The 27,241-nt window shown below is 37.9% G+C and overlaps 1 protein-coding gene and 1 pseudogene across 2 annotated transcripts; both read right to left on the bottom strand.

Annotated features, from left to right (window-relative positions):
• Window positions 1-1,266: 1,266 nt before the first annotated feature.
• Window positions 1,267-6,121, bottom strand: LOC121251800 (PLASMODESMATA CALLOSE-BINDING PROTEIN 5-like). 2 transcript variants are annotated; one of them, XM_041151163.1, is made up of 4 exons: window positions 5,518-6,107; window positions 5,200-5,227; window positions 1,706-1,864; window positions 1,267-1,489 (listed from the first exon to the last, which is right to left on the bottom strand). In XM_041151163.1, coding segments are annotated over exons 1-4 (555 nt in total). In that variant the 5' UTR covers window positions 5,885-6,107; the 3' UTR covers window positions 1,267-1,488. The 2 variants fall into 2 exon arrangements, with proteins under 2 accessions (XP_041007097.1, XP_041007096.1); XM_041151162.1 differs by lacking the exon at window positions 1,267-1,489 and having other exon boundaries at window positions 1,528-1,864; window positions 5,518-6,121.
• Window positions 6,122-15,546: 9,425 nt separating this feature from the next.
• LOC121253420 lies at window positions 15,547-17,026 on the bottom strand (annotated as a pseudogene).
• Between the last annotated feature and the right edge of the window lie 10,215 nt (window positions 17,027-27,241).

Below are 27,241 nucleotides of genomic sequence, written 5' to 3'. Positions count from 1 at the left end.
TAATTGTCCTCCTTCATATCACTTGTTTGTGTCAATGGCCCATTGGAACGTTTCTCGACTTCCTTCTCATGAATCTCCTGCTCCCCCTCCATCAGGGTCTTCGACAGCACCAGAGTTTTCTTTTGTCCACAACGTGCCATATTATGAAGGTTTCGATTGGTATTATGTCCTTAATCCGAGAATTTCTTCCATGTATTTTGATAGCATAAACTAGTATCTCTCTTGTACCAATTTATAACACACCTCACAAATTAAAATAGTGAAACACTAATTTGCTCTCTTCGAGAGGAGTTCATTCAAAAAAATGAGATGGAAAATAAGAGAAAGATAGAGAAGTTTCTTTTAACATTCCAGAATAATTTTCGTAGAGCTCCTAACTCTCTTACATATAGCATGCAGACTTCAACAAGATTGACCCACATATGAGCCTAGACTAAAAAAAACTAAACAACCATTTTCAATGAGAACTACTATTTTAAAGGGCCCAAGCCCATTAATCTCTACCACTAAAATCCAATTAAAACAATAGGAGCCCAACAAGTAATAAAAATAACTAAACATAAGATGACACATGGCCCAACAACATATCGACTCTAACTACGTTACGGGGGGCTTATACACTTTCTTGGGGTGTGACAATGAGAGATTGCCCGGGGACAGACATGCAGGTTGAATCCTCATGGCAATATCTTCTTAGCGAACGTTTGTGGGTCAGTCATGTAGGCAATTGAGTGGGATATGATCCAACTTTTTCACAACTGCCTACTGGCAGTAATAAAAATAATATTTTATTTTAGGGACATTTTCTTTTAAATTTTGTTTAACTGAATTAAAAAATAATATTTTATTATTAGTGTAAAAGTTGTGCAACCATAATATTTGGATTGCGGTTGGGATTGTTCTGGTGATGCTTAAAGAGTTGGTAGGTGATGTAGCAAATTTCCTTTGCAGCTGTGCATGCTCTTGTAAATTGCATCTTGCCCCCTAGTTTTTCTGCATAAGTCTCTGGATGTCCACAAAATTTATGCGACCACAGATATTCCATAGTCATATTCTCGTGCTCTCTGCCATATTACCATATTGTCTCAATCAAATTTGGAACCACAGCTACAACACATTTCCTGTGCATAGTGGTATCCAGAACTTAACTTAGGCCCCGTTTGGATTGAGAGTTGAGATGAAATGAAAATTGAATAAAATAATATTAGAATATTATTTTTAAATATTATTATTGTTTTGAAATTTAAAAAAGTTTAATTGTTTTTTATATTTTGTGTGGAAATTTAAAAAAGTTATAATGATGAGATGAGTTAAGATTACTTCTCAATCCAAACGAGGCCTAGTCATATATTTTCTGAGATTGCTAGATACTCATTGCTAGGAAATGGAGCATCTAAGCCATCCACTAAGTTCAGATGCCTGTAATCCCCCAAGATAAGCCATAAAAATCCCACTTGATTGCAGGCTCAAGAACTTGATTCTGCTTCATCTGTTAACATATATAACAAATGTCAAACAGCTAAAACATAACAAATGAAACTCGAATCCTTAGCAGTACTACTAACTTAATATAACATATGCTGCAGATTGAAATTTGAAACCTAAATGCCTAGTTTGTATCTTGTTGATAAAAAGGACACTAAATTTCGATTTCCCTGACAGACTAATCCAAAGAGAAAAAAGGGGTAAAGACGTTACTCTCTACCATTGTGAAATAATCTGTGTAAGCAACATGAACATATGACCAGTAATTACAGGCCAAAACAACTGCTGAGCAATCTGAGAACAGCCGCTTATGCCTTCGCTTGAACCCATCCCCCCTGCGGCTGCGAGACTGGAAACGCTTCCATTGTTCACGTTCAAGCTGCATCACAAAGGTTCACATATATTACAATCAAGAAAACCAAAAGACATTTACGATATTACAGTGTGTAGCTGATGTTGGGAAGGTGTAAAGCCCAAATCAAGCCCATTTCATCAGATTGGGAGCAAATCTACCCATATCGTGAGAAATCTGGAAAATAAGAACCGAAAATGGACCACAATGGAAAAAGGATCAATTATCACATGTTCTACAGAACAGCCCAGAAGATCCTACAGACGTGTCCGCAACATGGGCCTGAAATATCGGAGAAACAGATGTTGATATTGGCCCATAGAAGAAACTGCACTTCCCAAGTAAAAGGACTTTTGGCTAATTAACGAAGCTATTCTTGCTTTCTGAGAATCTTCCTTTCCAAGAACTAACTTGATCGTTGGAGAGTCCACCCACCGGGACCCTTCCACAGCAAGGGTTATTTCCACTCTGAATTGTGATTGCAGGTGTGCAGATTTGGTGCTGCAGCGCTCAACATCAACATTTGGCGCCGTTTGTGGAATCTCTACTTCTTGTAAATTTGTTTAAGATGCCCGCTACCCAACCTATCACTCATTCTCTTAGTGTGGCAGAAAAGGAGATCTCCCAATCTCTTAACACTCGAGTCCAGCAAATAGCTACATTGGAATATCACTTTTGGTTGACAATAGATGATATCATCCTTCAGCAGATAAAGAAACTCTAACTCAGCTCTGAGCTAAAGGACCACAAAACAGGGATCAAAGGAATCCTCATGTGGAGAATGAAAAAGTGGGGAAGCGATAGTGCAGCTAGAGAGCAAGAACGAGAGGAAAAACAATCCTCCTGATGTAGTATAAGAGTTCTGTTGATGTAAAAGTATGCGTTGGCATATCCTTGTTGGAAAAAAAAAAAAAAAAAAAAAAAAAAAAAAAAAAAGAAGAGAAAAGAAGAAGAAGAAAAAGAAGGAAAAAACTAGTTAATTTTCTAGTTTAAAGCATGAGAATAGTTTGCCCGAAGAAACTGCGAAGAAATGGCCAAGGAGTGGCTTCGCTCGACATGTGCTCAAAACTTGTTCATGTGAAACTCACCCAGTGAGTTTGCTCCACTTTACACTCATTATTGGCTAGAGCAAGACTCTACACAGAGAGTTCACTTGACAACTCACTCAACCAAAAATAGGCAGCCAGTTCACTCAATGCCGGGGCCATGTTTGCTCAATCGAACATTAGTGGGTTCAGTAAATTAAGTCCGATTTGGACTCCTTAAGTGGCCCACATTAACTCTAGGTATTTATAGTTTAACAAGCACGATTTCTAGGGCTAAGTGTGAGGCCCAGTGGCTGAACTCATCATATTCTTGAGAGAAAAATCTAGATAGATCCATTGTATATTCAAGACACTTTATTGCCTGATAAACAGACCTTCATCCCTTCATGTTCATGTTGGTTTCTTAGTGAGTCCATCGGTGTGGACAAGTTTGTTGGCCAGAGGAACTTCCAGAGCTGTAGAGGTAGAGAGATCGAGTACGTAGTCATGGTGAAACTATAGAAAAGCTGGAGGCTCAGAGCTAGCGAGGTGCAGACATCAAGTGGCTACTTGTGGAGAAGCTATGGAAAGGACGGAAATTCGGAATTGCCAAGATTGAGCGGGTCATTCATGGTGTTGCAAGCCAGATTTTGATACTTTAAGGGTTTGGTAATGTTTCTAAATTGGTAATAACAAACTAATTTCTGTATCAGATTTTATGTGGTAACTTCCATTGGAGTGGTTTCAAATTTTGAAGACATTCTTCAAATGTGTTTCCACTTTACTGCCAAAATTCCTTTGTGGTGATTTTTCTTGCTTTGGTTGATATAGTATCGTTAGTTTGAATTGCTGAACTGAGCATTTTTACCCAGTCGGAAGGCACCTATCACCCACCTTATAGGTGCACTTGGTATCAAATCTATTGATTTTTCAGTTGGTTCACTCTGCTAGGATTCAATTCCCAAGTGTAATATTGCACTAGGCAATTAAAATTGATAGATCCCAACCTTTTTCATCAACTCCCTATTTTGATGGCAGCAACTATACCTATTGGAAAGTTCGAATGAGAGCTATTCTAAAGTCAATGGATGAACAGGTGTGAAGATCTATGTAGAAGACATGATAGTGAAGACTACAAAGGCCACCTCCTATGTAGGCAAGTCATTCTTTAGACTAAGGAAAATTACATTGAATTTGAACCCAAATAAGGCAATAATGGCAATGGAAGTGCCAGGGTGCAAGAGGGACCTACAGAGGCTCACGACACAGGTGGCAGCACTCAACCAATTCATCTCAAGATCTACAGTTCCACCCTTTCTTCAAAGTATTACAAAAGGCATTTGAATGGAATGTGTGTGAGAAAGCTTTCCAGCCGTTGAAAGGATATTTGATGAATCCACATTTACTAAGTCAAATTAAGAACAGAGAAGTCCTTTGCGATCTCTCCATCAGCTGTGAGTTCGGCACTCGTTAGAGAGGAAAACGGGAAAGAAAGGAAAGAAAGGCCAGTGTACTATACAAGCCAAGAGTTGAAAGGAGCCGAGGAGAGGTATTCAGAGATGGAAAAATTAGCTTTTGCATTGGTAGTGGCTGCAAGGACGCTCAGGCCTTACTTCCAAGCCAATACCGTGCAATTTCTTACCAATGAGCCCATACAGAAGCTGTTGCAGAGCCCAGACCTCTCTGGCAGACTTATCAACTGGTCAGCAGAGTCTCATATTGAATACTGTCCTAGGACAGCTCTTCTAGGAGTAAATAAACTCCTCTAGTTGGTGGAAACGTGGTGTAAAGAAATATAGCATATCAGGATGGCCACTGGTTTTAAAATGAAAGGGATACACGCTGAAAGCAGAGTTAATTCGTTGTGTGCTGTGAATGGCAGAAAGAAAAACGAAGCAATGGTTTTTTTCGTTATTCAACCAGTTTAAAAGTAATCACTCAGTTCTTTCTAAATGCAATTAAGAATTCTGATGCAACTGCGACTAATCCTAAGCAAATACTCCAAATTCTAAACAAAACCAACAACACAATCACTAAAGAGCCTAGAATTGATTTGAGCTTATAATTCTTTTCCAACTTGACTTACGCAGCATCACTCTCAGATCTGACCGTGCAGTCCTAATGGCTTTCTATAAAAATTCATCATGTTTCATAGAACATATGAATAAGAATCTGAATCTTTTCCTTTCGTAAAGAAGTAAATGATTTTTTAATTATGTAATACAATGCCAGTTCCTTAATTTAGTCCGGGGGCCATGTCCTACCAGTTCAAACATTAAACATTAAATCGTCCTACATTCAGAATTAAATAGATGAAACTAGATTCTGAACACATACCTGGAAGGGAATTTGCAATTATCATGACCTGCAATAAAAAGATTGAAAATGTTAACCAATACAAAATCCTACAATGATTGAGAATAAATAAGAAAGGGTCCAAATTCCTCAGATCCAAAAACCCAGCAAACCCGAAATTTAAGTTGCTTTAAAGAGATCCAAACTAAACAAGGTTAACGAAAAAAATTAATGTGGTTATTAAAATCAGATCGAATTACACTCCAAACAAACTCGGACGGAAAAAATCCTAGTAACAAACATAAAAGGCTTAAAATAAGATAAAAATAAGAAAAGAAAGATTTTTTTTTTGGCACTCACTGGGGTTCAAAGAAGTGAGGGCGGCAGTGTTATCAAAGAAGCAACCGTCGTCGGTCATGCCGTGCTTCAAGTAGTAGTCATTGAAGGCAAAGGAGGCGGTAGCCTGGATGTCGTGCGGATCGTAGCATGGACCGCCATTCTGGATTGGACCGCAGTCAGCGGCGCCGGGCCCGCATACCCAGTCCAGGGCCGTCTGCAAAGCTGCATCCTCTGCGTTGTTCTTGGCCACGCACCACAGCTCCGTGCCAACGACTCCGTTCTGGGCCCTCGAAACTGCTCTCTGATTCGGGATGGAGGCACGGGAGAGAGGGAAATCGAGTAGGGTCAGCAAAAGCAAGAGAGAGAATAACCCAAAGCTTGTTGTCATTTTCTTTCTGAAAGAGAGTGATTTGGGTACGAAGAGAGAGAGATGAAAATGAGATGTTGCCGTTCGGAGGTGATGAGGTTCTGAGTTGAGGTGACAGACGAAAAATGTGACCGTTACTGTGACTTTTGGGAGGGGGGATGGAGTGGAATTGACGAAGCAATGGAAAGTGGAAACAGAAATGTGGGAGATGGGGAGTAGTATGAAACACACACTAATAGTAATAGCTACTCTCAGTGAGATCTGTCTATTGGTTTTGTCTTATAGCCGTTATCAACTTTAATTACCAACTTTAACAGCTAGTCTGTGTTGACACTTGACTCTAACTCAATCACTGGTGTCGGATTTTTGAGTTGTCAGTTGTTGGAGTCCGGAGTGTTGCTGGATCGATTTCGACTCCTATTTTATGTTTAGACCGATTTCGATTTTAATATTCGAATCGGACTCCGATATTATATATATACTAATATAGTTATATATAACTTCTAGTTATATAGTTAAATTTAATAATATACTAATATGAGTTAATTATTAGAAATAAAACTTCAAAAAATAAAATCATATACCTCATATTCAAATTCTAAATTTGATCTAAGTATTAAACCTAAAATCACATGGCAAAAATTCATAAAAACACAAAACAAACGCGTGGGCCTCTTGTTTAAGTCCTAACTGAGCATTTTCATGTATAACATTTAGGAGTGGTTTGCATTAAACCAATCCAAACCTAACTTACACAGTAACATGTTAAATCTTAACCATAGAAAAATCTAACCAATATTTTACCAAAAACATCATAAAAAAATCAACATTTCACACAAATATCCAGATTGTCATCCAGTATTACCTTTGCATGTTCAAACCAACTTTTCACTTATCAAACCTCTATGAAAACTTACCCAAAATATATCAATATAAACTAGACTTAAATAGAAACAAAATATATGATGGATTTTCATGAAAAATTGACTTACAAAGACTTCAAAAAATTCGAGAAAGAATAGCCAAGAGATGCCTGAACATTCTCTCTCAGGTTCTATCTAGAAAATGGATTGTAAATGTAAATTGTGAAGTGTAAAAGGAAAAAGACGTGATATAAATGGTGTAGGAGCTGGCATGGGTGGCTGAATGACCTTTGGATGGGGGGTTGAAGACCAAAGATTAGGGGACAAGGGGCTAGACAGCTACTATTGGCAATAGCAGTTCTGGTTAAGTGGATGGGCTATGATCTGTAGCCTTTTTGTCTTCCATCAAAGGATTATTAGAGGCTGAAGTGAGTTGTGGTGTCAGGCCTTTTCTAGGCCTTGGGAAGGGGAAGAAACTTCTTGAAGAAGCCTCTCGTGGTGGTGACTTTCGATGGGCCCAAGATGGCCTTACTGATGGGCTCAATTTTGGGATTCCTTTTGGCGTTTCGGTTGGGTTCAAGCCGAAATCTAAATTTTCTTGGTCCAATATGATTATCAAGATGTAATAGAGTGGTTAAAGATGCATGACTGGAAAATTATGTGATTAATATCATGTATAAGTGATTAATTTAAATGATTAAACACTTAATAAAAAATCGGGCCACAAAAGGTTGAAGTTATGGTTTAGGGTTGCGGCTATCATGAGACTTTTTACGTTTCAATTGAAATCTGATGGTTTGGGTCTCACTAGAGTTGAAACCCTCTTTTGGTTGACCATAAAGTGTTTGGCTTAATAGCATAATGTTTGGCTTAAGTGGCATGATCACAATGCTTAGGTTTCCTTTCATTCCTTCACAATTTCCATCTCAAGGTTTCTCTTAGTGTCAAAGGTCATATACTATTCACCAAGTGTGACTAAGATCTTGCCAAGTGTCCAAATAAAAAATCCTCTAGACTGATTTGGACAATCTACACAATGATTTGAAATCAATTAAATTGGGTGCCACATGGCTCTGTCACGAATGTTACTATTCACTCCAAAAAATGCAAAAATGAACATTACACCAAAAGTCCTAAATAATCTTACGAATATAGTGGTGCTATTTGTTTCACAAAATTCGATTCCTAAGTGCTCTAAAAAAAATTTGAGCACTTTTCATCCAAAAAATGAAAAACGTATTATTGCACCATAAAATTCTAAATACTCATCTAAGACTAATAGCGCAAGCCGTTTCTCAATCTCATATTCCTAAGTGTCTTGAATAAATGAAAATGCACTTTTATCATCGTAACGAGTAAGAAACTGACTATGTTGACAGACTAAAACCTAAGCAGTCGCTCGATTCGTGAAATCATTCCGAGACTTCACGACGCTCCTATGGTCTAAAGAAATTCATTCACTAAATTTCTGGAGGGCTATTACAAAACGCTCGGTTGTGTCATTGACCAATCAATGCCCCTCAATAAAAAAATGCATAACTAAATTTTGTGTTGTTGTATACCAACATCCAAGTGGTGACACCAAGCAAGACAACGCATAAATTTTCTACTATTTCAATTTTGAAATTGTTTTAACAAACTATATGCTTACATTCTCACTTGGTCTTTTTACAAACATACGTCAAAGCTGTCAATAAGAAGAAAACCATCTAGAAAGCTAAGTTATTCTAGAGTCGACTCCACAAGAAGACGATATTATAGATGACAACATCGAGGTCAGTTATGAGGGACCTCCAGGCAAGAAGGTTGAGAAAGAAAATGAGAGAAAGAGGAAGGGCATAGAAGCTTCAGCCAGTGAATTTAATGATGTCTTAAGTCACATGGGCGATGATAGAACCATATGCATGAATGGAGAGAAGATAAACGGCAAGCAAGGCGAAAAACAATAAATGTGAAGTACTACACCTTAAGAAGAGGAGGATCAAGATGAAAATTATGAAATTAAATCTTGCTAGCATGAATGCAATGCAGCAAGAGTGTTCCCAAACTATTCAAATGGAAAATGTTTAGACTTCAAGGAAGATGTCTTCATCTCCATCTCAGCCTTTTTGGTGGTGTGTGGTTGTTTGTTAACTTATTTTGGACTGTTATTAAGATTTTATTGTTGTTATGGAACACATTTTCTACTGTTTTAGTGGCTGGACAACATGTGTTGTAAATAAATATGTAGTTGGATAATGTTTTATGTGGCTCGGCAGCAACTATTGTTACATATGTTTTTGTAGTTCATGATGTTGGACAGCTCTTTTTAATTCATGAAGTTGGATAATTACGTTTTATAATTTATGAAATAGGTCAGCTTTTTGTCCAAATTAATGATCTTGCTTTTGTAATGCTTGGTGGTTATTTTCTTAATGAAGTTTCCAAGTTATCGGTTTGGCTTATTGTATATGAAACTAGCAAGATTTAATCTATGTTTGAATGCAAGAAAGTTGGTAGATGGTTTGGTAGATTTGTAGAGTTTGGTAAATATAGTTTTATGAACTAGTTGTTTGGATTTTCTGGTGAACTGAGGAGGCCAATTTGACTGTTTGGTGAGTGTTTATAAAATGATGACAACATGGATTGTTTGTAAAATGTATATGAAAATTTGAATGCTTGTTCTGATTGTAGCATTTCCATTCAGTTTGGTGAGTGCTTGTTCTGATTGAATGATACTGGGGGTAAATATACTAGGCCTAAGACACACATTGAAGCCCAGTCCATGATAAAGTCTTCATCAGGAAGCAAAAAGGAAAAATGAGAGGACAATAAGGCAGAGCAACAGAGCTCAGGACCCCGCCTGGGGGGGGGGGGGGGGGGTTCAACACGCAAAGGGTGAGGTGACATAAATCTATCATTCCTCACCACACCCAATGGCCTTAATAAAAGGGGATCTAATCAGATGAGAATGGTGGATTCTAAGGGGACGATTAGGAGAATCCCGCAAGAACACAGAGAGATCTTCTTCAACCTCAACAGGCGAAATGTTATTTTATCTTCTCTAGGCTAAAGGGTCTCCCTATTGTACATTGAGGTATGAAAGACCACTACCGCAAGGGATAAGCGAGGTTGAAGCATGATAAGAAAAAGTTCGGGAACGAGAAGAGGAAGTCCGAGGCCACTACCACAAAGGATAAGCAAGGAGGTCCACCCGAGGAGTCTGGCTTCACAAGGCGAGCTTGTTTCCAGTAGGGCTGCCACCAAGTCCACTCGGGATCAGACCCACTCTGAGCATGTCACGTCGTTGCAAGGACACTTCGTATGGAGAAAAGTCGCTCACTCTCACGGTCTGGAGGTCGCATTGGGGGTTTTCAAGGAAGAAGGTCTTCATCTTCTCCAGGCCTTCCTCGTAACCAAACCTCCACACATCATTGCAGACCCCCCAGACATTGGACAATTAGTCTCGCAGGCCGCGAATAGTTGTTTCTAGGCCCTTAAGCGTTAACTGGCTCACGTTCAAGGCAGCCTATACGTTCGATCTTCGTTGCCTCTCCTATTTTAAGGTCTGCTTCTTCGCCGCCAACGACTCGGTAGCCTTTTTGAGCTTAGAATCAAGCCACTTCATCTAACAACCATTAGTGTCTCATTACAGACGAAGGTCCAAAACATCAGCCTGCAATCACTCCAGTTCTGACTGGCATTGATCTAGAGACTGCTGCAACGTGTCCCTAGCCTCGCAGACCAGTGAAGCCTTGATGTGGAGTTGACCGACCTCCCCTTGGGATTGGATCAAGTTGGCCAAGGCTCCCTCAGTACCCACTCGAAGGCCACGCTTTCCGTGGAAGTCTGGACTAGAGAGCGAAGGTCGCGGTTCTATCTCCCTAGTGCCACTAGGCTATCCACCAAGAAGGTGGCCAGGGGCTCCAACCCCTACAGAAAAAGCCGAGTAAAAAAAAAAAAACAAGAATAGAGAAAAGAAAGGGCAAAGAGGCGGTCGAGTAAAACTTACCCCATAAGCAGCCTCCTGACTTTCCCTTCTACTCTATGAACACGATCTGCACGGCTGCATAACTCAGTCGTCCAAAGACCCTCAAAAGCTTTCTTGGCGACTTCCCTTCTGTCATCAGTGACACTGACGACTCCTTCACCAGGAACGTTACCCATCGTTTCCACCGCACCACCAGGGTGGGTGGTTTTGGCCGCAGAAGTTGTGTCAACAAAAGCCCTCTGGACCAATGATGTAGCGTAATGCAGGACAGCAGGTTGCACCAACTCTTTGGATGCTCTCGGAGGCATAAGGAGACAAAGCACCAACACGAACGACCCCCCAGTAGGAGTGGCAACAACAACACTGTCCGAGTCAGTTGGCGGAGGCGAGATGCTGCAAGGTTTTTTTCCCTTCCCCACAACTAGAGGACTAGCAGGACGATAGGAAACGAGCGCAAGAGATTGCTCCATGGGAATCCCCACGTCAGAGCTTTGATCGGCGAGGGGAACCAGATATCGACGGAGACTATCATCCGATAGCAGAGCTTCTGAATTCAAGTCATTAGGGTGCGCCACCACCCAGGACATGATAATCTCAAGTTTCGCTTCCTCGCGGGAATTTGGTTCAGGGCGGCGGATCGAAACATCAGATACTGTGCCCCAGTTAGCACAGACGAAGAAAAACCATCTAACGGCCTACTCGAGTGGATATTCCCAATCGTGGGCTGGTAGAAAGAAGAACTTGTGCTTATATCCCTTCGCCACCCTATGCCACCCCTCTATCTGCGCCAGTTCCTAGACGAGTTGAAAGCTATAAATGCGCCGACCCTTCTGTACTAAATTGTTGGTAATGAAGAATTTAAGGGTGGTCAAGTCAGGATAGTCAAACCTGACCTCCTCTAAGGCGCAGGTGCCAACTCAAAGAAGGCCAGCACTTCACGCACATGCCGAGGAACTGGCAACCTTAGGCCACAAGAGAACATTGTAGGATATGTTGCAACTCTGGTACCGTAGCCTTTCTCATCCACTGCTTTGCTAGCTCGAGGAGGTACTTCCAGTTCCAACTTTGGAGGAATCTTGTAGGTCGCTTTCAGTTCCTCCAATTCCTCGAAAGTAATTGTCGACCACTAGAAAAATCCTGTGAAATCCTGTAAGGTGGTCATCCCGAGCGGCAACCGCAGGGTTGGTGCCAGAGGTCGCTACGTGAGAACCGGAGTGCAATGATTTCTTTGGGGCCATAGCGACAAGGAGAGACTCACAAAAATACTTTGGAGGAAAGGCAAAGGAACGAAACTGCAAAATAGCATAACAAAGCAAAAATTGCGACAAGCCACTTGATAGAAGTGGAACCCTTATAACTCCACATGTCCCACTCAAGTACCAAGATCCCTCAATTAGTGCAACCGCTGTAAGCGTATCCCTTGAAATGACATGCAAATTAATGAGTGCAGAATACATGGACGTGGCAAAGAAACTGAAGGGTGCCATTAAATGTGTAGATGTGACTAAAGTTACGCTCCCTTACAAATGGAATACAGATCGTTACTCATCATGTGGCTAGGAGAATCGGGAACTTAGCCAAACCTAAGACAAAGGAGATAAAAGGAATTCCTCCCGGATCGTCCGGGAAGAATTGGCGAGGTAACTGTAAGGGAAATTTTTCCCTCAAGAAAGGCCCACTAGACCTTGGCCTAAAAGCCCAGAACAAATAAGGATCTACTCAAGTGTTGCTTCTTTTGGTTATTATCTGCAAGTGCACAAAATCGTAACAAGTAGTAAAGTATTTTTAAGAAAACGAATATCGAACCCACATAAATTAATTATGCTATTGAGAAATGAAATTGACTAAATTAATTACTATTTGAAAAATAGAAATTTGGAGAATAGATGATCTAACTTAAACTAAATAAAAGAGCATTAAAATTTAAATTTTTAAAAGATAATAAAAACAAATCTAGAGCATTTGATTTCACCTAGAGAATCCCATACAATTTATTCTTCATTGTTATAGAATTCTAATTATCCTACATTGATGATAAAAATCCCTTAACTATTCAATATTTTTTCTCAACCAATACCGAAAATATCTCCAATTGAATTTAATTAATTGGAAACTGATTAAGTTTTTTAGATTTTTCTTGAAAATCACACTAATCGCGGTAAAGTATCTCTACTTTCGCTCTACTAATGGTTTTTAAGCCTAGAGCTCTAATCACAAATCACCTCTCGATCTCATTGCAATCTAATAGATCGAGTAATAGTTAGTTAGAAAATTGCAAGCATTAAGAATAAAGAATAAACACTCAATCATGAAAATATTGAAAATAAAATAACTTAGAATATAAATTGTGTGTTCAACGCTAGACTACATCAAAGCTCTAGAAAATAAAATTAGTTCAGAATAAAACTGAAAAGAAAAATAATAGAACAATGAAACTTAAAGATAAAAACTCTAAAACTCATACTACAAACTTAGACTCAAACTCCAAACTTAAACTCTCGACTTTCTCAACCTTCTTCCTCTTTGCCTCCCGGTTACAAGCCTTTATATAGGTTTCAAAAAGTTCTTCAAAAAGTTCCACCAAGTCCCAAGGCATCCCAGCATGTCAACTCCACCAAGTCCCAAGGCTTCCCAGTGTGTCAACTCCACCAAATCCCAAGGCGTCAAGCTCCACCAAGTCCCAAGGTTTCCAAGCATGTAGTGCTTTTTTCCTTTCATAGTCAATTATTTCTTCCACCGACTTTGCTCGGTGCCATGTGTGTGCATTTAAGTTCCGAGTGTTAAAACTGCTCGCCTTTGCTAATTGTTGCCCAGGATATCATTTAGGTTGGTCTTTTAAATTGGTCTTTAGATTAGTCGCCCAATCTAACACACAGAGCATTCTCGCCAGGTCTTCTCACCTACCGAGAGGTAAAATATCTCACTCCTCACCTAACTCTTGTTACCAATTCTGATCGCCATTGGGTCTCCTCGCCTATTGAGAGGAACAACTTCTTTTTGCTTCCCGCGGTACAAGGTTCCTCGCCTAAATCTCCTCGGCTCTCTTTGGATCTCGTCACCTCTCTTCGGTCTAGATCCTTTGTTTCTTCTTTTGTACTAAAATGCTCTCATTTTACACTAAATCTTCTCATTCTTTAAAAAAAGAAAAATATGTAGAAATAAATCAAAATCAATATTATTGAAGGAAAACTAACAATATTATTGAAGGAAAACTAACACTTTTCATAAATAAATGAGTAATAAAAATTACATAAAAATCACACTTATCAAGTACCCCCAAACTTAAGTTGTGCTCGCCCTCAAGTAAAGAAAAAGAGAAAGACAATTAAAACAAGCATTGGGTTGTTTCAAAAATTATTATTATTTTTTATTTATTTATTTTTTCATAGATTGCCTAAAGTTTATAATTCAAATGAATCAATCATTCACAATCAACCAAATCCAAAAGTTAATTCAAAGCTCAAATCCACCACATTATCCAATCTCCTATTCATGCATACCTCTCATTTTCACTTCACCATTAGCTCCCTAGATAATGTTATGCAAACACTCAAATAAGTAATGAATCTCCAAACCATAGGCTTACTTTTCAAATCACTCTCCACTAATGTAAAACAAAAACTATCACCAGGGATCAATAGGTCTTTATTAAGCTTGTAATGTAAGACTAGGGTGAGGGCTATAGAGAAAAGGTAGGATTCAAACAAAGTAAGAGAACTTAAGTCTGAACTCACTAACAGAACAAAAAGAGAATTCTCACTTCTAACACAAACATCTCTTCTCACGCATTGTGACACTCTCAATATACCTCTCTTTATTGTACTTTCAAGTATCTCTCTCTTTACATCTGTTTTGCAGATCAAGATTTTTTTTTAAAGAATATTCCTTCTCGCTTGCCTTTGTGGATGTCTCTCATCGCCCTTTTCTTGTCAGCCACATAGTTTACTTTTTCACCCCCAAACTTATGACTCTCGTCGGCCTTTCCCTGTCGGCCACATAGAAGACAATTTTTTTTCACACCCCCAAACTTATGATTTTGATAATCTGGCTAAAATGAACTTTACTTGTAGACCCACTACCTCTCTCGCCTTTCATTCTCTTGTAAGTCTGTGACTTTGTGTAAACTTAGTTTCCTTGAAAGGTAAGGAAATCAGTGTTTAACCTCAAACAAGATAAGGAATATGAGGTTTACAAGAAAGAAATTTATAAGGCTGAAATATAATTCAATGAATCTCAAATGGGTGACTAGGGATAAAGATAATAAACATGTAAGCTTGAAAGGCTCAATCGGTCCAAAGAATGTTTTTAATCATTTCCCCAGTAATATTCTATCTAGGATTTCGCCTCGAGTGTAATCAAACAAGTTTTAGAGTGAGTTAAGACCATGCAAATTCATAAAATTCACATAAAATTACTCTAGGTACTCACAACAATTAATGATCAAAATAAGCATTCAGTGAATCTAGAAAATATCAAATTAAGTAAGATCAAATAAAGAATTAACAACTAGACTTAAGCAATGAGAATTTTTCTAAAAAATTATAGTCAATTTCAATCATCTTTTTTTTTTTTTTAATTTCCTTTCTCCTAAGCTTAAATATCACATTGTCCTCAATAGGAAAGAGGAAGAAAAACAAAAGAAGGGAATGAGAGAAGGTAAGAGATGCTCCCCTGATTTTTCTGTCCTTGAAGGTGCAGCTTTGTACTCCTTGGAGATCTCCTCGTCTCTTTGTTCCTGCAAAATGAAAGCCAAAGAAAAGAAAATAATAATAAAATAAAATACAATAAAAACTTGGGTTATCTCCCAAAAGCACTTTATTTAAAGTCTATAGTTAGACATTATATTCTCATCATTTGTCATTGTCGAGATCAATGGAACACTTTTTCGAGTTAAAGTCTCCATCCACATAGGGTTTTAATCTCTGTCCATTTACTTTAATTGTCCCCTTTGTCTCGTGATGGATTTCAACCGCCCCATAGGGAAATAAATGGGTCACCACAAATGGTCCCGACCACCGAGAGCGCAGCTTTCTTGGGAAGAGTCGAAGTCTTGAGTTAAACAAAAAACTTTCTACCCGATTTCAAATTCTGTTCTCAGGATATGCTTATCATGCTATCTTTTACTTTTATCTTGGAAAATCCGAGCATTCTCATAAGTATCATTGTGGTACTCATCCATCTCGTTGATTTGCAATATTCTCTTCTTGCTAGCTACTTGTAAATCAAAGTTTAGTGTTCTTGTAACCCAATAGGCTCTGTGTTCTAGCTCCACAGGTAGATGACATGTTTTTCCGTAAATGAGCCGATAAGGTGACATCCCGATTGGTGTTTTGAATGTTGTCTGATAAGCCCATAACGCATCATTTAACCTTCTCGCCCAATCTATCTGAGAGAACTCACAATCTTCTCCAGTATGCGCTTCAGCTCCCGATTAGACACCTCGACCTGGCCGCTTGTTTAAGGATGGTAGGGTGTCGCCACGTGATGTGTAACTCCATACTTAGTCAGGAGTGCTTTAAATTGGCGATTGCAAAAATGTTTCCCTCCATCACTGATTATGGCCCTCGGAGTGCCAAATCAAATTAAGATGTTCTTCTGCAAGAAATTCACTACAACCCTTACATCATTGGTTGGTAAGACGACCGCTTTCACCCATTTGGAGACATAATCTACAGCCACCACAATAAATTTATTAGAAAATAAGGATGGAAAAGGACCCATGAAATCTATACCCCAAACATCAAATAATTCAATCACTAATATATTGTTTAAGGGCATCTCATGTTTCCTAGAAATATTGCCAACTCTTTGACAATGATCATATAAATTGACAAAATTAAAAAAGTCCTTAAAAATAGTCGGCCAATAAAAGTCACATTGTAACACTTTCGTTGTTTTTGCTCCTCCAAAGTGGCCGCCTGCTTCCAATGAGTGGCAATGTCTGAGTATGATCTTCATCTCCTCCTCGGGCACACATCTCCTGATTATCTGATTTGCACAATGGCGGCATAGAAAGGGTTCCTTCCAAAAATAATATTTCAAGTCGGAGAAGAACTTCTTCTTTTATTGATATGTCATCTCAGCCAGTAAAAGTATAGACACCAAATAATTTACTATGTCAGCATACCACGGAATGACTTGTACAACCATTAATTGCTCGTCTGGGAAAGTCTCATTAATCGAGAATTTCTCCTCGCCAGCCGCCTCTTTAAGCTCAAGGCGAGATAAGTGGTTGGCCACGGCATTCTCGATACCTTTCTTATATTTTATTTCCAAGTCAAACTCTTGTAATAGCAGAATCCATCTTAACAGTCTTGGTTTTACATCCATCTTCGCCAACAAGTATTTCAGAGCTGAGTGATTGGTGTAAATGACCACCTTTGAACCTATCAAATAAGAACGAAATTTGTCAAAGGCGAATACAACAGCTAGCAACTTTTTTTCAATAGTAACATAATTAAGTTGAGCTTCTGTTAAGGTTTGACTTGCATAATACATAACATGAAAAATTTTATCTTTTCTCTGCCCCAACACAACCCCTACAACAAAATTACTAGCATCACACATTAATTCAAAAGGTAAATTCCAATTTGGTGATACCATGATAGGTGCTGAAATTAATTTCTTTTTCAATGTTTCAAAAGAATGCAAGCATTCATCCAAAAACTCAAATTTAATATCTTTAATCAATAGATTGCAAATAGGTTTAGTAATTTGGAAAAATTCCTTAATAAATTGACGATAGAACCCGGTGTGACCCAAGAAGCTTCTCATGCCCTTCATATTGGTCGGTGGTGGGAGTTTGTCAATGACTTCTATCTTTGCTCGATCGACCTCTAATTCTCAAAACTGTTTGCAAGGGGTGATGGATAGTATTTCAGGTTGTGGTTCCAAGTTACAGCTATGGAATAAGCCCAAGTTTGGCAAGGTTCATGTTAAGCTACAAGAAGCAAGGAATAAGCTTAAATTTGAACAGCAAATGGATCCAACAATATTAAGCACACGTAGGGTCTGTGATGCTTCTAAGGAAGTGCATAAGTGGTTGGATAGGGAGGAGATTATGTGGAGGCAAAGATCTAGGCTCTTTGGTTCGCTGAAGGAGACCAAAATACCAAATTTTTCCATGCTAAAGCTTCTAAAAGGAAGAAGAATAATAGTATTTTGAAACTTGTGGATGCTGGAGGTTGCTGGAAGGAAGGGGATCAATGTGACTCTCTTATTATTAACCATTTATCTTCCTTATTTACTTCTATAGGCACTCGAAATGAAGGTGTGATTCTTGATAAAACAAAGAGAAGAGTTTCAAATTTAATGAATGAGGAGCTTATAAAGGATTACACTGCTGATGAAGTGGTCCGAGCTCTTAAGGAAATGCACCCTTCGAAGGCTCCAAGGCCTAATGGCATACCTCCTTTCTTTTTTCAAAAGTTTTGGCTTGATATTGGTAGCTCTATTACCTCTAGAGTTTTACATGCTTTGAATTCTTGTGATTTCCCTCAAGCTGTAAATCATACATTTGTTACTCTTGTTCCAAAGAAGAAGTGCCTTCTGAAAGTAAATGATTTTAGACGTATTAGCTTATGTAATGTGGTTTATAAGCTAATGTCTAAGGTTATTGCAAATAGGATCAAGAATGTGTTGCCTACTGTCATCTCAGATTCACAGTCTGCTTTCTTACCTGGAAGATTGATAATAGATAATATCTTAGTGGCTTATGAAGTTCTTCATTTTTTAAAGAGAAAGAAGAGGGGTAAGAAAAGCTTTATGTCCCTTGAGTTAGGCATGAGTAAAGCTTATGATAAGGTTGAATGAAGATTCCTTGAATCTGTTATGAGGAAGCTGGGATTTCATGAAATATTAATTCTGCTTGTGATAAAGTGTGTGATGACTGCTTCCTTTTTAGTATAGATTAATGGCTCCCCAACCGGACATATTGTGCCCTCAAGAGGATTGTGGCAATGGGACCCCATATCTCCTTATCTTTTCCTTTTGTGGACTGAGGGTCTGATCAGTTTATTGAAGAATGCTACTGAGTCTAAATCTGTTTCTAGTATTTAGATTTGTCGAGGGGCTCCTAGACTTAATGATCTGTTGTTTCCAGATGATAGTCTCATTTTTTGTGCAGCTGATGTGGTTACAAATCTCAAGTTACAACAACTGCTGAATCAGTATGGGGAGGCTTCTGGGCAACAGATTAACAAAGACAAAACTACAATAGTTTTTAGCAAAACTGTTGATGAAGTTAAGCAGCAGGCTATTATGAATATGTGGGGTACTTCTCAAGTGCATCAATATGAGAAATATTTAGGCCTGCCTCCAATGATTGGCAGGTCTAAAACTAATGCATTTGTTGAGATTAAACATAAAGTATGTCTGAAATTACAAAGGTGGAAGGGCAATATGTTCTCTCAAGGGGGAAAGGAGGTGCTTCTCAAGGCTGTGGCATTGGCAATTCCTTCTTATGCTATGAGTTGCTTCAAGCTTCCTTCCAAACTGTGCTCTAAACTTGAGAGCATGATGGCCAAGTTTTGGTGGGGGCAAAAGCATGAGGAAAGAAAAGTGCATTGGGTCAGTTGGAAGAAGATGTGTCAGTCTAAATCTCTTGGAGGGATGAGTTTTAAGGAGTTGGAGACTTTCAATATGGCTTTGTTGGCAAAGCAAGCTTGGAAGCTATTGTAGAAAGAAGAGAGCTTGTTTCATAAGATTTTATGTGATAGATATTTTCATAATGGTAACCTGTTGAAGGCTTCTCTTGGTGGTAATCCCTTTTATGCTTGGGAAGGCAAACAACCTTCTTATGAAAGGTGGTAGGTGGAGTGTTGGAAATAAGAGATCTATTCATATTTTGAGGGATATTTGGGTACTTGGTTTTTTAAATTTGAGTGAGGAATTGTGTTCTGGAAGTTTATATTAGGGTGTGGATTTTGCTAATTTGGATGGACAGGTTGCTACTTTGATAGATAACACTACAAACTGGTGGAAACTCCCAAAGGTCAGATCTCTCTTCAACAGGTAGCAAAGGTTGCTTTAAAACTACATACTAGTGCCACAGGTGATATGGATAAGTGGATTTGGGAGCATGAGAAAAATGGCATGTTCAGTGTTAAAAGTACTTACAGGTATTTCAAAACCTATACAGTTCCTGATTTGTGTGAGTTTTCAAATGGGACTTATCTGAAAAGGTTTTGGAATGCTCTTTCAAAGTTAAAAATCCCTCAAAAAGTGAAAATCTTTGCTTGGAGAGCATGTAAGGAAGGTCTCCCTACTATGGCAAATCTTATTAATAGGAAGCTGGATGTGAATGGTCAGTGTTGTTTCTGTCATTACCATGTGAAAGATTTAGCTCATGCATTGTTTCTTTGCCCATCTATCCATGAGTTTTGGTTGAGGAAGTTTTCTGTTCAGCAACAGTTTGATTAGATCAGTTCATTTATACTTGCTGCTGTGGAGGTCCATTCAAAAGGTTCAAATGATCACTTAACAGATTTCATTCTAATGGCATGGGGGTTATGGTTTAGGAGAAATAAGATGGTTCATGACCACATCAACTTGCCTCCATAACAAGCCATTCGTTTTGCTCTTTCTATGAAGTTGAAGACTATTTCTGGTTTGTAGAAATAGGGGTCTGTTAAGGAGTTGGTTTACATGTGGTCTCCCCCACCCGAGAACTTTTACAAATTTAATTTGGATGGTGCATTGCTTTTTTTTTTATCACAACAAGGCAGGTATAGGAGCCATTTTAAGAGATTATGTGGGAGATGTCATTATGGCAGTTAGCAAAGTTGAGGCTGAAGATCTTGAACCAGAAATTACTGAAGCAGTGGCTTTACTAAGGGGGTTACAGTTTTGTCTCAACACTAGCATCCACAACCTTATCATTGAAAGTGACTGCTTGTTTATAGTCGAGGAGGTCAACAGTGATACAGATTCTTTTGCAGCAGTAAGAACATTAGTATCTGAAATTAAAAGAATGATGCAAAGTTTCCTACAATGCAGATTACAAGATGGCAACAGACTGGTTAATGTGGCAGCACATCAACTTGCAAGGCAATCATGGTTCATTACTGATATGCATATTTGGTGGCATAGTGTCCCTAGTTTCATTGAGAATTTCATTTTCATTGATAAACACTATTGTAACCTGGTTTGAGGTTTTATGCCTCGATACAACGAAGTTCTTTCCCTAAAAAAAAAAAAAAAAAACAAAGTTTGAGCCCGTTTAGTTCTTAACAAAAAATACTTCTCATCAAGCTTTCTGAAAAAATTGCTGCTCATTCGGATGGATCTAACAACAAATATTAAACCCAGATGAATATAATATGCTCAAAATGAGAACACACATGTATTAAAGTAGCCTTAAGAGATAGAGGAAACAAGATAATTAACTCACTAAAAAATGAGTAGCACAAAGGCTATCCCAAGTGCAGGAGGATGTCGCGTAATAATTAGGAATAAATTCCTAGATCGTCTCCTCAGGAAAAGTTATTTAAAATCAAACTCGTTTAAAATGGTGAAAATATTCACAAAGAGAAAATAAAAATGATAATATGTGCAATGAATGGAAGAGTGCAACGGGAATGAAAAGAGCACTAGTCATGGACTAGATTCATATTTTTAAATTTTTGAGTATCGAAATGAAATGTAAAAGACTAACAAATTGAAATTAACAATCAAAGAATCAACCAAACTAAACAATCTTAATTAATCTAAAAGTTAAATAATAAAACTGAAATTATTTAAGTCCTAATTAAGCTTTAATCGATCTAATATGCAATGAAACTAAGAGATTAATAAAACTAATATAAGAATTAAACTAGATTAGAAAGTAATTGACAAAATAGGAACTGAAAATTGAAAAGCCCCAAAATCAAGATTCTAGGGTTTATCCTTGTATTCAAATCACAAATTCTCAAAATTAATCCATAACAATTGTAATCACTGTTAAATGAAAGCTTAAAAGAGCAAGGAAAACAACGACATTAAGTAAAATAAATAGCAAATAAATTGCCCAAACTTCTAAGCCAAAAATCTCAAAAATATTCCATAAACTTTAAATTGAAATTAAATAAAAACTAGGGAATGAAAAGAGCAAGCCAAATTAATAGAGATTGAGGTGGTAGGCAATGCAGGAGACGGCTGGAGCGACAATTGGACCCTGGAAGAGTTCTTCAAATGTGTGGCGCTGCTCTCCAAAGGTATCCAATTTCGTGCTAATGATATGTTTAAATAGGGTAGGAAAGAAACCCTAATGTCTTCATATTCCCGCACACAAAATCGCTTAAATTTTAGGAATCAACTTGGCAGACACCTACGCACTTCAGGAGTTTGAATTTGGAAATTCTTATTAGAGATAACTTTGTATCCCTTTAAGATAGTTTTCCAATGCATCAAGAATCGTATCAATCTGATATTTGAGCAGAAAGTTATGATTAAAATACTAAAGTGTGTCCATTCTGTCTTCTAACGCATTTTGGACTCTGATCTGAATTACTTTTAAACCCCATCATTATCCTTATTTGAAGAGTCCTACACTCGTTGAAAGTTCTTAGGTTGTTCTAACGTCTTGCCCACTTGAAAGTCCTTTGAATTTGAAATTAGAAATAAAATAATAGAAATTAGAAATAAAATCAAATAAGATTAATAGAATATCAAAAATATGTTGTGCATGTGAATGAACATTGTCCAATTAAATCACAAGTTATAAAATTAAGCATAAATCATACTATTAACCAATTTAAATCACAACTCGGATTTATTCATCTTAACTATTTTTCCATCTAAAACCAATAATAATGTGAAATAAATAAAATATATTAGTTCTAAATGTATAAAATATGCAATAACTCAGCTCAATCACACTCCCCAACTAGTTTTTTGCTAATCCTTGAGCAAAATAATGAAAATTAATTGAGATGAATATTGCATAAAGATCGAAATCCAAATAGAAACAATCAAACACAATTCTGAATTCTCACAAAAGTAACACGTTACTACTCAACCCCCAAGAGCTATACCCACCAAGACTATCTCAACAATCTTTCACATAGAATTGAGGCAAATGTCCCAGAACTCAAATGTGTGTGTGGAGCTAAACTTGTTGTGTGTTCATCATTACTAGTCATGATTTGTCATAGGATTTTTCAACCTTAAGATTAATCATTGCTGATTCTAACTACCTCAAAGCCCAAGGGACTAGCAGTTTTCACGCTAGCTCTGTTTTTAAAGGTTGAACACTCAACCCCCAAATTCTTGGGTAATTGTTTCTAGCCCTTTACTTAGGAAAGTTCACTGAGTCGCCTTTATCCTTCTTTTGTTTTTTTTTTTCAAATCTATTTTTTTTTCTTTGTTTTCTTTTCCTTTTCTTCTTCTTTTTTTTCTTTTTTTTGGAAAGCATGGCTCGGTAGTCCTGCAGTTTACTTCTCCTGTGTTAAATCAGTGAACAGTAAATAAGGAAACACTACAAATGTAAGCATGTGCAAAATATCCTTCAAAATTTGCCCTTCGTTCTACAAAAATATCGCCAAGTCTCATCTCAATGAGTATAGCATCCCGGTGTTTCAAGCCACACATCAACAAAATATGATACATAAAAAATCATGCTCTATGCTTAAACTTGAAAATAAATCTTCACAAAATGATTCCGCTCAACTACTCCACCAAGATGCTCAAATTTCACAAAATACTAGAAATAGAGTGTGTGTCAATCATATGTGTATCAATGCACATCACATTAATGCAATTTTTTTTTTTTTTTATATTTGTGCACCCACGCTACCCCCCAACTAGTGAGAGATATGGTCCTCAATGAATCGAACGAAAGAAAACAAAGTGCACAGAAATAAGAAAACAAAACAAAAAACAAATCAACATGAAATATAACATCAAAGCAAAACAACAAATAAAAAACAAAATGCAAGTAAAGAAAGCTGTAAAGGGTGAAAAGAGCAAAACACTTTTCTGGAATCTTGCACAAGCAAGATCTCTTCGTGTGGATCAAAGACCTTCAGAAACGGCTTTAGACGTTGTGTATTGACAGTGAAGCAATTGCCATTCTTCGGATTGACAATGTCTATCGTGCTGTGAGGATGAATCTTCTTTACAATGTACGGCCCCTTCCATCGAAATTTCAGCTTCCTAGGAAAAAGATGCAATCTTGAATTGTAGATGAGCACTTTCTGATCATGAACAAGATGTTTGTCAGGGATATTCTTATCATGCAAGACCTTCATTCGCTCCTTTGCTAAGCGGGAATTGTCGTAGGCCTCTCTCTTTATTTCATCAAGCTCTGAAATCACATCAACAGCATGCACCTCTGACTCGTCGCAATCATTAGGCATCTTGCAAGTATTGAAGACATTCATTTCCAATGTCATATTCCCGAATGTGAGTTTCAATACTCCACTTCGACAATTTATCAGTGCATTGGAGGTAGCAAGGAATGGGCGCCCAAGGATGACAGGTGTTTGGTAAATAGAAGTGGCTGACTGCTGCATATCAAGAACTACAAAATCCACTAGGTAGTAAAATTTGTCTACCTGGACCGGCACATTCTCAAAAATACCCCTCGGCACCTTGACTGATCTGTCAGCTAACTATAGCTTGATGGAGGTCTTTTTCAGCTCACCTAATCCCAACTGCTCATACACTGAAAACGGTAGCAAGTTCACACTACTCCCCAAATCAAGTAGAGCTCTCCCAATGCATGACTCACTAATCATAATGGAAATGTGGGGAGAGCCGGGATCTCCAAACTTCTGAGGAGTCTCGCTCAATATCAATGCACTAACTTGCTTTCTTAGGAAAGCTTTCTTTTTTACATTCAGCTTCCTCTTCACTGTACACAAGTCCTTCAAAAATTTTGCATATGAAGGAACTTGTTGTATGGCATCCAAGAGTGGAATATTAATCTTTACTTACTTGAAAATCTCCTAAATCTCAGTATGGTATTTATTCTTTTGGCCAGCTGCCAATCTCTGAGGATAGGGAACCACAGGTTGGTACCCCTACTAGTTTTAGCATCTGCACTCACAGGCTTCTTCAACTCTAGTCTCACTACCTCTGGTTCTTTTTCAGTTTCACCAGTCTCTGTTGCATCTTCAGGTGTAAGAGCAACTACCTATGTGTCCATATTTATCTCCGGTTGGTGAACTTCCTTTCCACTTCTTAAAGTAAGAACGGCCTTCACTGTCTCAAAAACCTCCCCTGAGACATTATGCACTTGTTGTTGTTGTTGCCGGTATACTTGAGGATTAGGCTGAGGCTGTGCTGGGAATTTCCCTTTCTCTAGAGTGATCAATGTCGTGCTCATCTTATTGATGGTGCCTCGCAAGTCATTTATGGCCTGAGTGTTCTGATTGTTTGTGGTGGCCAGAATCTGTATGAATTGCTGAAGTGTATAGGCTATTTGTGTCATACTATCATCTAGAGACTTCTTCGCAGATGATTGAGGTTGAGAACTCTATGCAACTACGTGAGGCTGAAATCCTGGAGGTGCTACAAAAGGATAGCTCTGAGAACTCTGATATGGCTGATACTGGTGCTAAGGAGCAGCCTGATGAAATGGCTGCTGAGAAGGTGGCGGAGATCAACCAGGCTGATCATTCCTCCATGAGAAATTTGGGTGATTCCTCCACCCTAGATTATATGTATTGGAGAAAGGCTGATTTTGTGCTCTATTTACCCAGTTCGCTGATTGCATCTGCTCAGAGCCACTCTCCTGAAATACTAGCATAATTGGGCAATCTTGGGTCTTGTGGTTTGAATCAGCGCATATAGAGCATGTCTCTACTGTTTTCACGGCCTTCACTTTTTCCATCTCCATGACCTCTAATCTTCTAGTCAATGCAGCTATTCGGGCTTGAACGTCAGTATCCTCCTTAAGTTCATATCTGCTCCCACCAGCAATAGCCCTCAGTGGTTGTGCTGTCAATGAAACTCGATCAGTGTGAGTGTTCCATTGTTGTGCGCTCTCTCAGCAAGATAGTCAAAAAATTGCAATATTTCATCAGGTTCCTTACTAAAGAATTCTCCATTGCACATAGTCTGAACAAACTGCTTGCATTGTGGAGTGAGTCCAGTGTAAAAATAATTCACCAACCTCCAGGATTCAAAACCGTGATGTGGATAGATGTTCACCAAATCTTTAAACCTTACCCAACTGGCCTGGAAAGTCTCGTCAGATTTCTGATTAAACTAGCTGATCTGCTCTTGTAAATACTGAGTTCTCTGAAAATGAAAATTTTTTTGTAAGAACTCACGCTGCATATCAGACCAACTAGAGATAGAATTAGGCCTCAAAGAATTAAACCAAATCTTCGCTTTATCCTTTAAAGAGAAAGGAAATAAACGAAATATAATAAATTCATCATTAGTAGCTTTATTGATAAAAGTAGTAGAGGCCAACTCAAAATCTGTCAAGTGCTGATAAGGACTCTCAAAATCCATCCCGTGGAACTGAGGTATCACTGACATCATGCCATGCTTAATGGAAAAATTAGGTACATCATTAGGTAAAATAATGCATGATGGTGTAGTGGTGCGAGTGGGCTGCAAATAATCCCTAAGAGTGTGTGGTGCAGGTGCAGCCATGGTTTGTTCAATTTCAATGTTCTCGTTTGTAGAAAAAACAGAAGAGTTATCTATCTCTGGGCTATGTATACTACTCTCAGCGCTCGATGTAACTCTAACCAGCCTATTTGAATTGTCCCTCATCCATAACATGAAACATCAGTCCAAATAGCATAAGTAAGGTTCAAGTGACTGAGTAGTAGGTGACAAGTGAAATGTGTAATCAGAAATAAGATAATGAAAGAAGCATTTGAGATAAAAAAAAAAAAAAATAACGAGTCTAAATTTACATCAAGTAACTATTCCCCGGCAACGGCACTAAAAACTTGACTTACTCAAAAATGAGTAGCACAAAGATTATCCCAAGTGCAGGAGGATGTCGCATAATAATTAGGAATAAATTCCTAGTTCGTCTCCTCGGGAAAATTTATTTAAAATCAAACTCGTTTAAAATGGTGAAAATATTCACAAAGAGAAAATAAAAATGATGGTATGTGCAATGAATGGAAGAGTGCAACGGGAATGAAAAGAGCACTAGTCATGGACTAGATTCATATTTTTGAACTTTTGAGTGTCGAAATGAAATGTAAAAGACTAACAAATTGAAATTAACAATCAAAGAATCAACTAAACTAAACAATCTTAATTAATCTGAAAATTAAATAATAAAACTGAAATTATTTAAGTCCTAATTAAGCTTTAATCGATCTAATATGCAATGAAACTAAGAGATTAATAAAACTAATCTAAAAATTAAACTAAATTAGAAAGTAATTGACAAAATAGGAACTGAAAATTGAAAAGTCCCAAAATCAAGATTCTAGGGTTCATCCTTATATTCAAATCACAAATTCTCAAAATTAATCCATAGCAATTGTAATCACTGTTAAATGAAAGCTTAAAAGAGCAAGAAAAATAACGACATTAAGTAAAATAAATAGCAAATAAATTGCCCAAACTTTAAAGTAAAATTAAATA

Source organism: Juglans microcarpa x Juglans regia, chromosome 2S, assembly GCF_004785595.1.
Source record: "Juglans microcarpa x Juglans regia isolate MS1-56 chromosome 2S, Jm3101_v1.0, whole genome shotgun sequence".
NCBI classification, from domain to species: Eukaryota; Viridiplantae; Streptophyta; class Magnoliopsida; order Fagales; family Juglandaceae; genus Juglans; species Juglans microcarpa x Juglans regia.
The sequence above is the reverse complement of the archived record's forward strand: the minus strand, read 5'-3'. Positions and strand labels throughout refer to the sequence as shown.

Bases quoted from the DNA above. Each gene is read 5' to 3' on its own strand.
- LOC121251800 (XM_041151162.1), bottom strand. From the start codon at position 5,884: ATGACAACAAGCTTTGGGTTATTCTCTCTCTTGCTTTTGCTGACCCTA. The intron at 5,228-5,517 runs GTGAGTGCCAAA...TTTTTATTGCAG, and splicing joins CCTCACTTCTTTGAACCCCA to GTCATGATAATTGCAAATTC. The intron at 1,865-5,199 runs GTATGTGTTCAG...TTTGTGATGCAG, and splicing joins AATTGCAAATTCCCTTCCAG to CTTGAACGTGAACAATGGAA.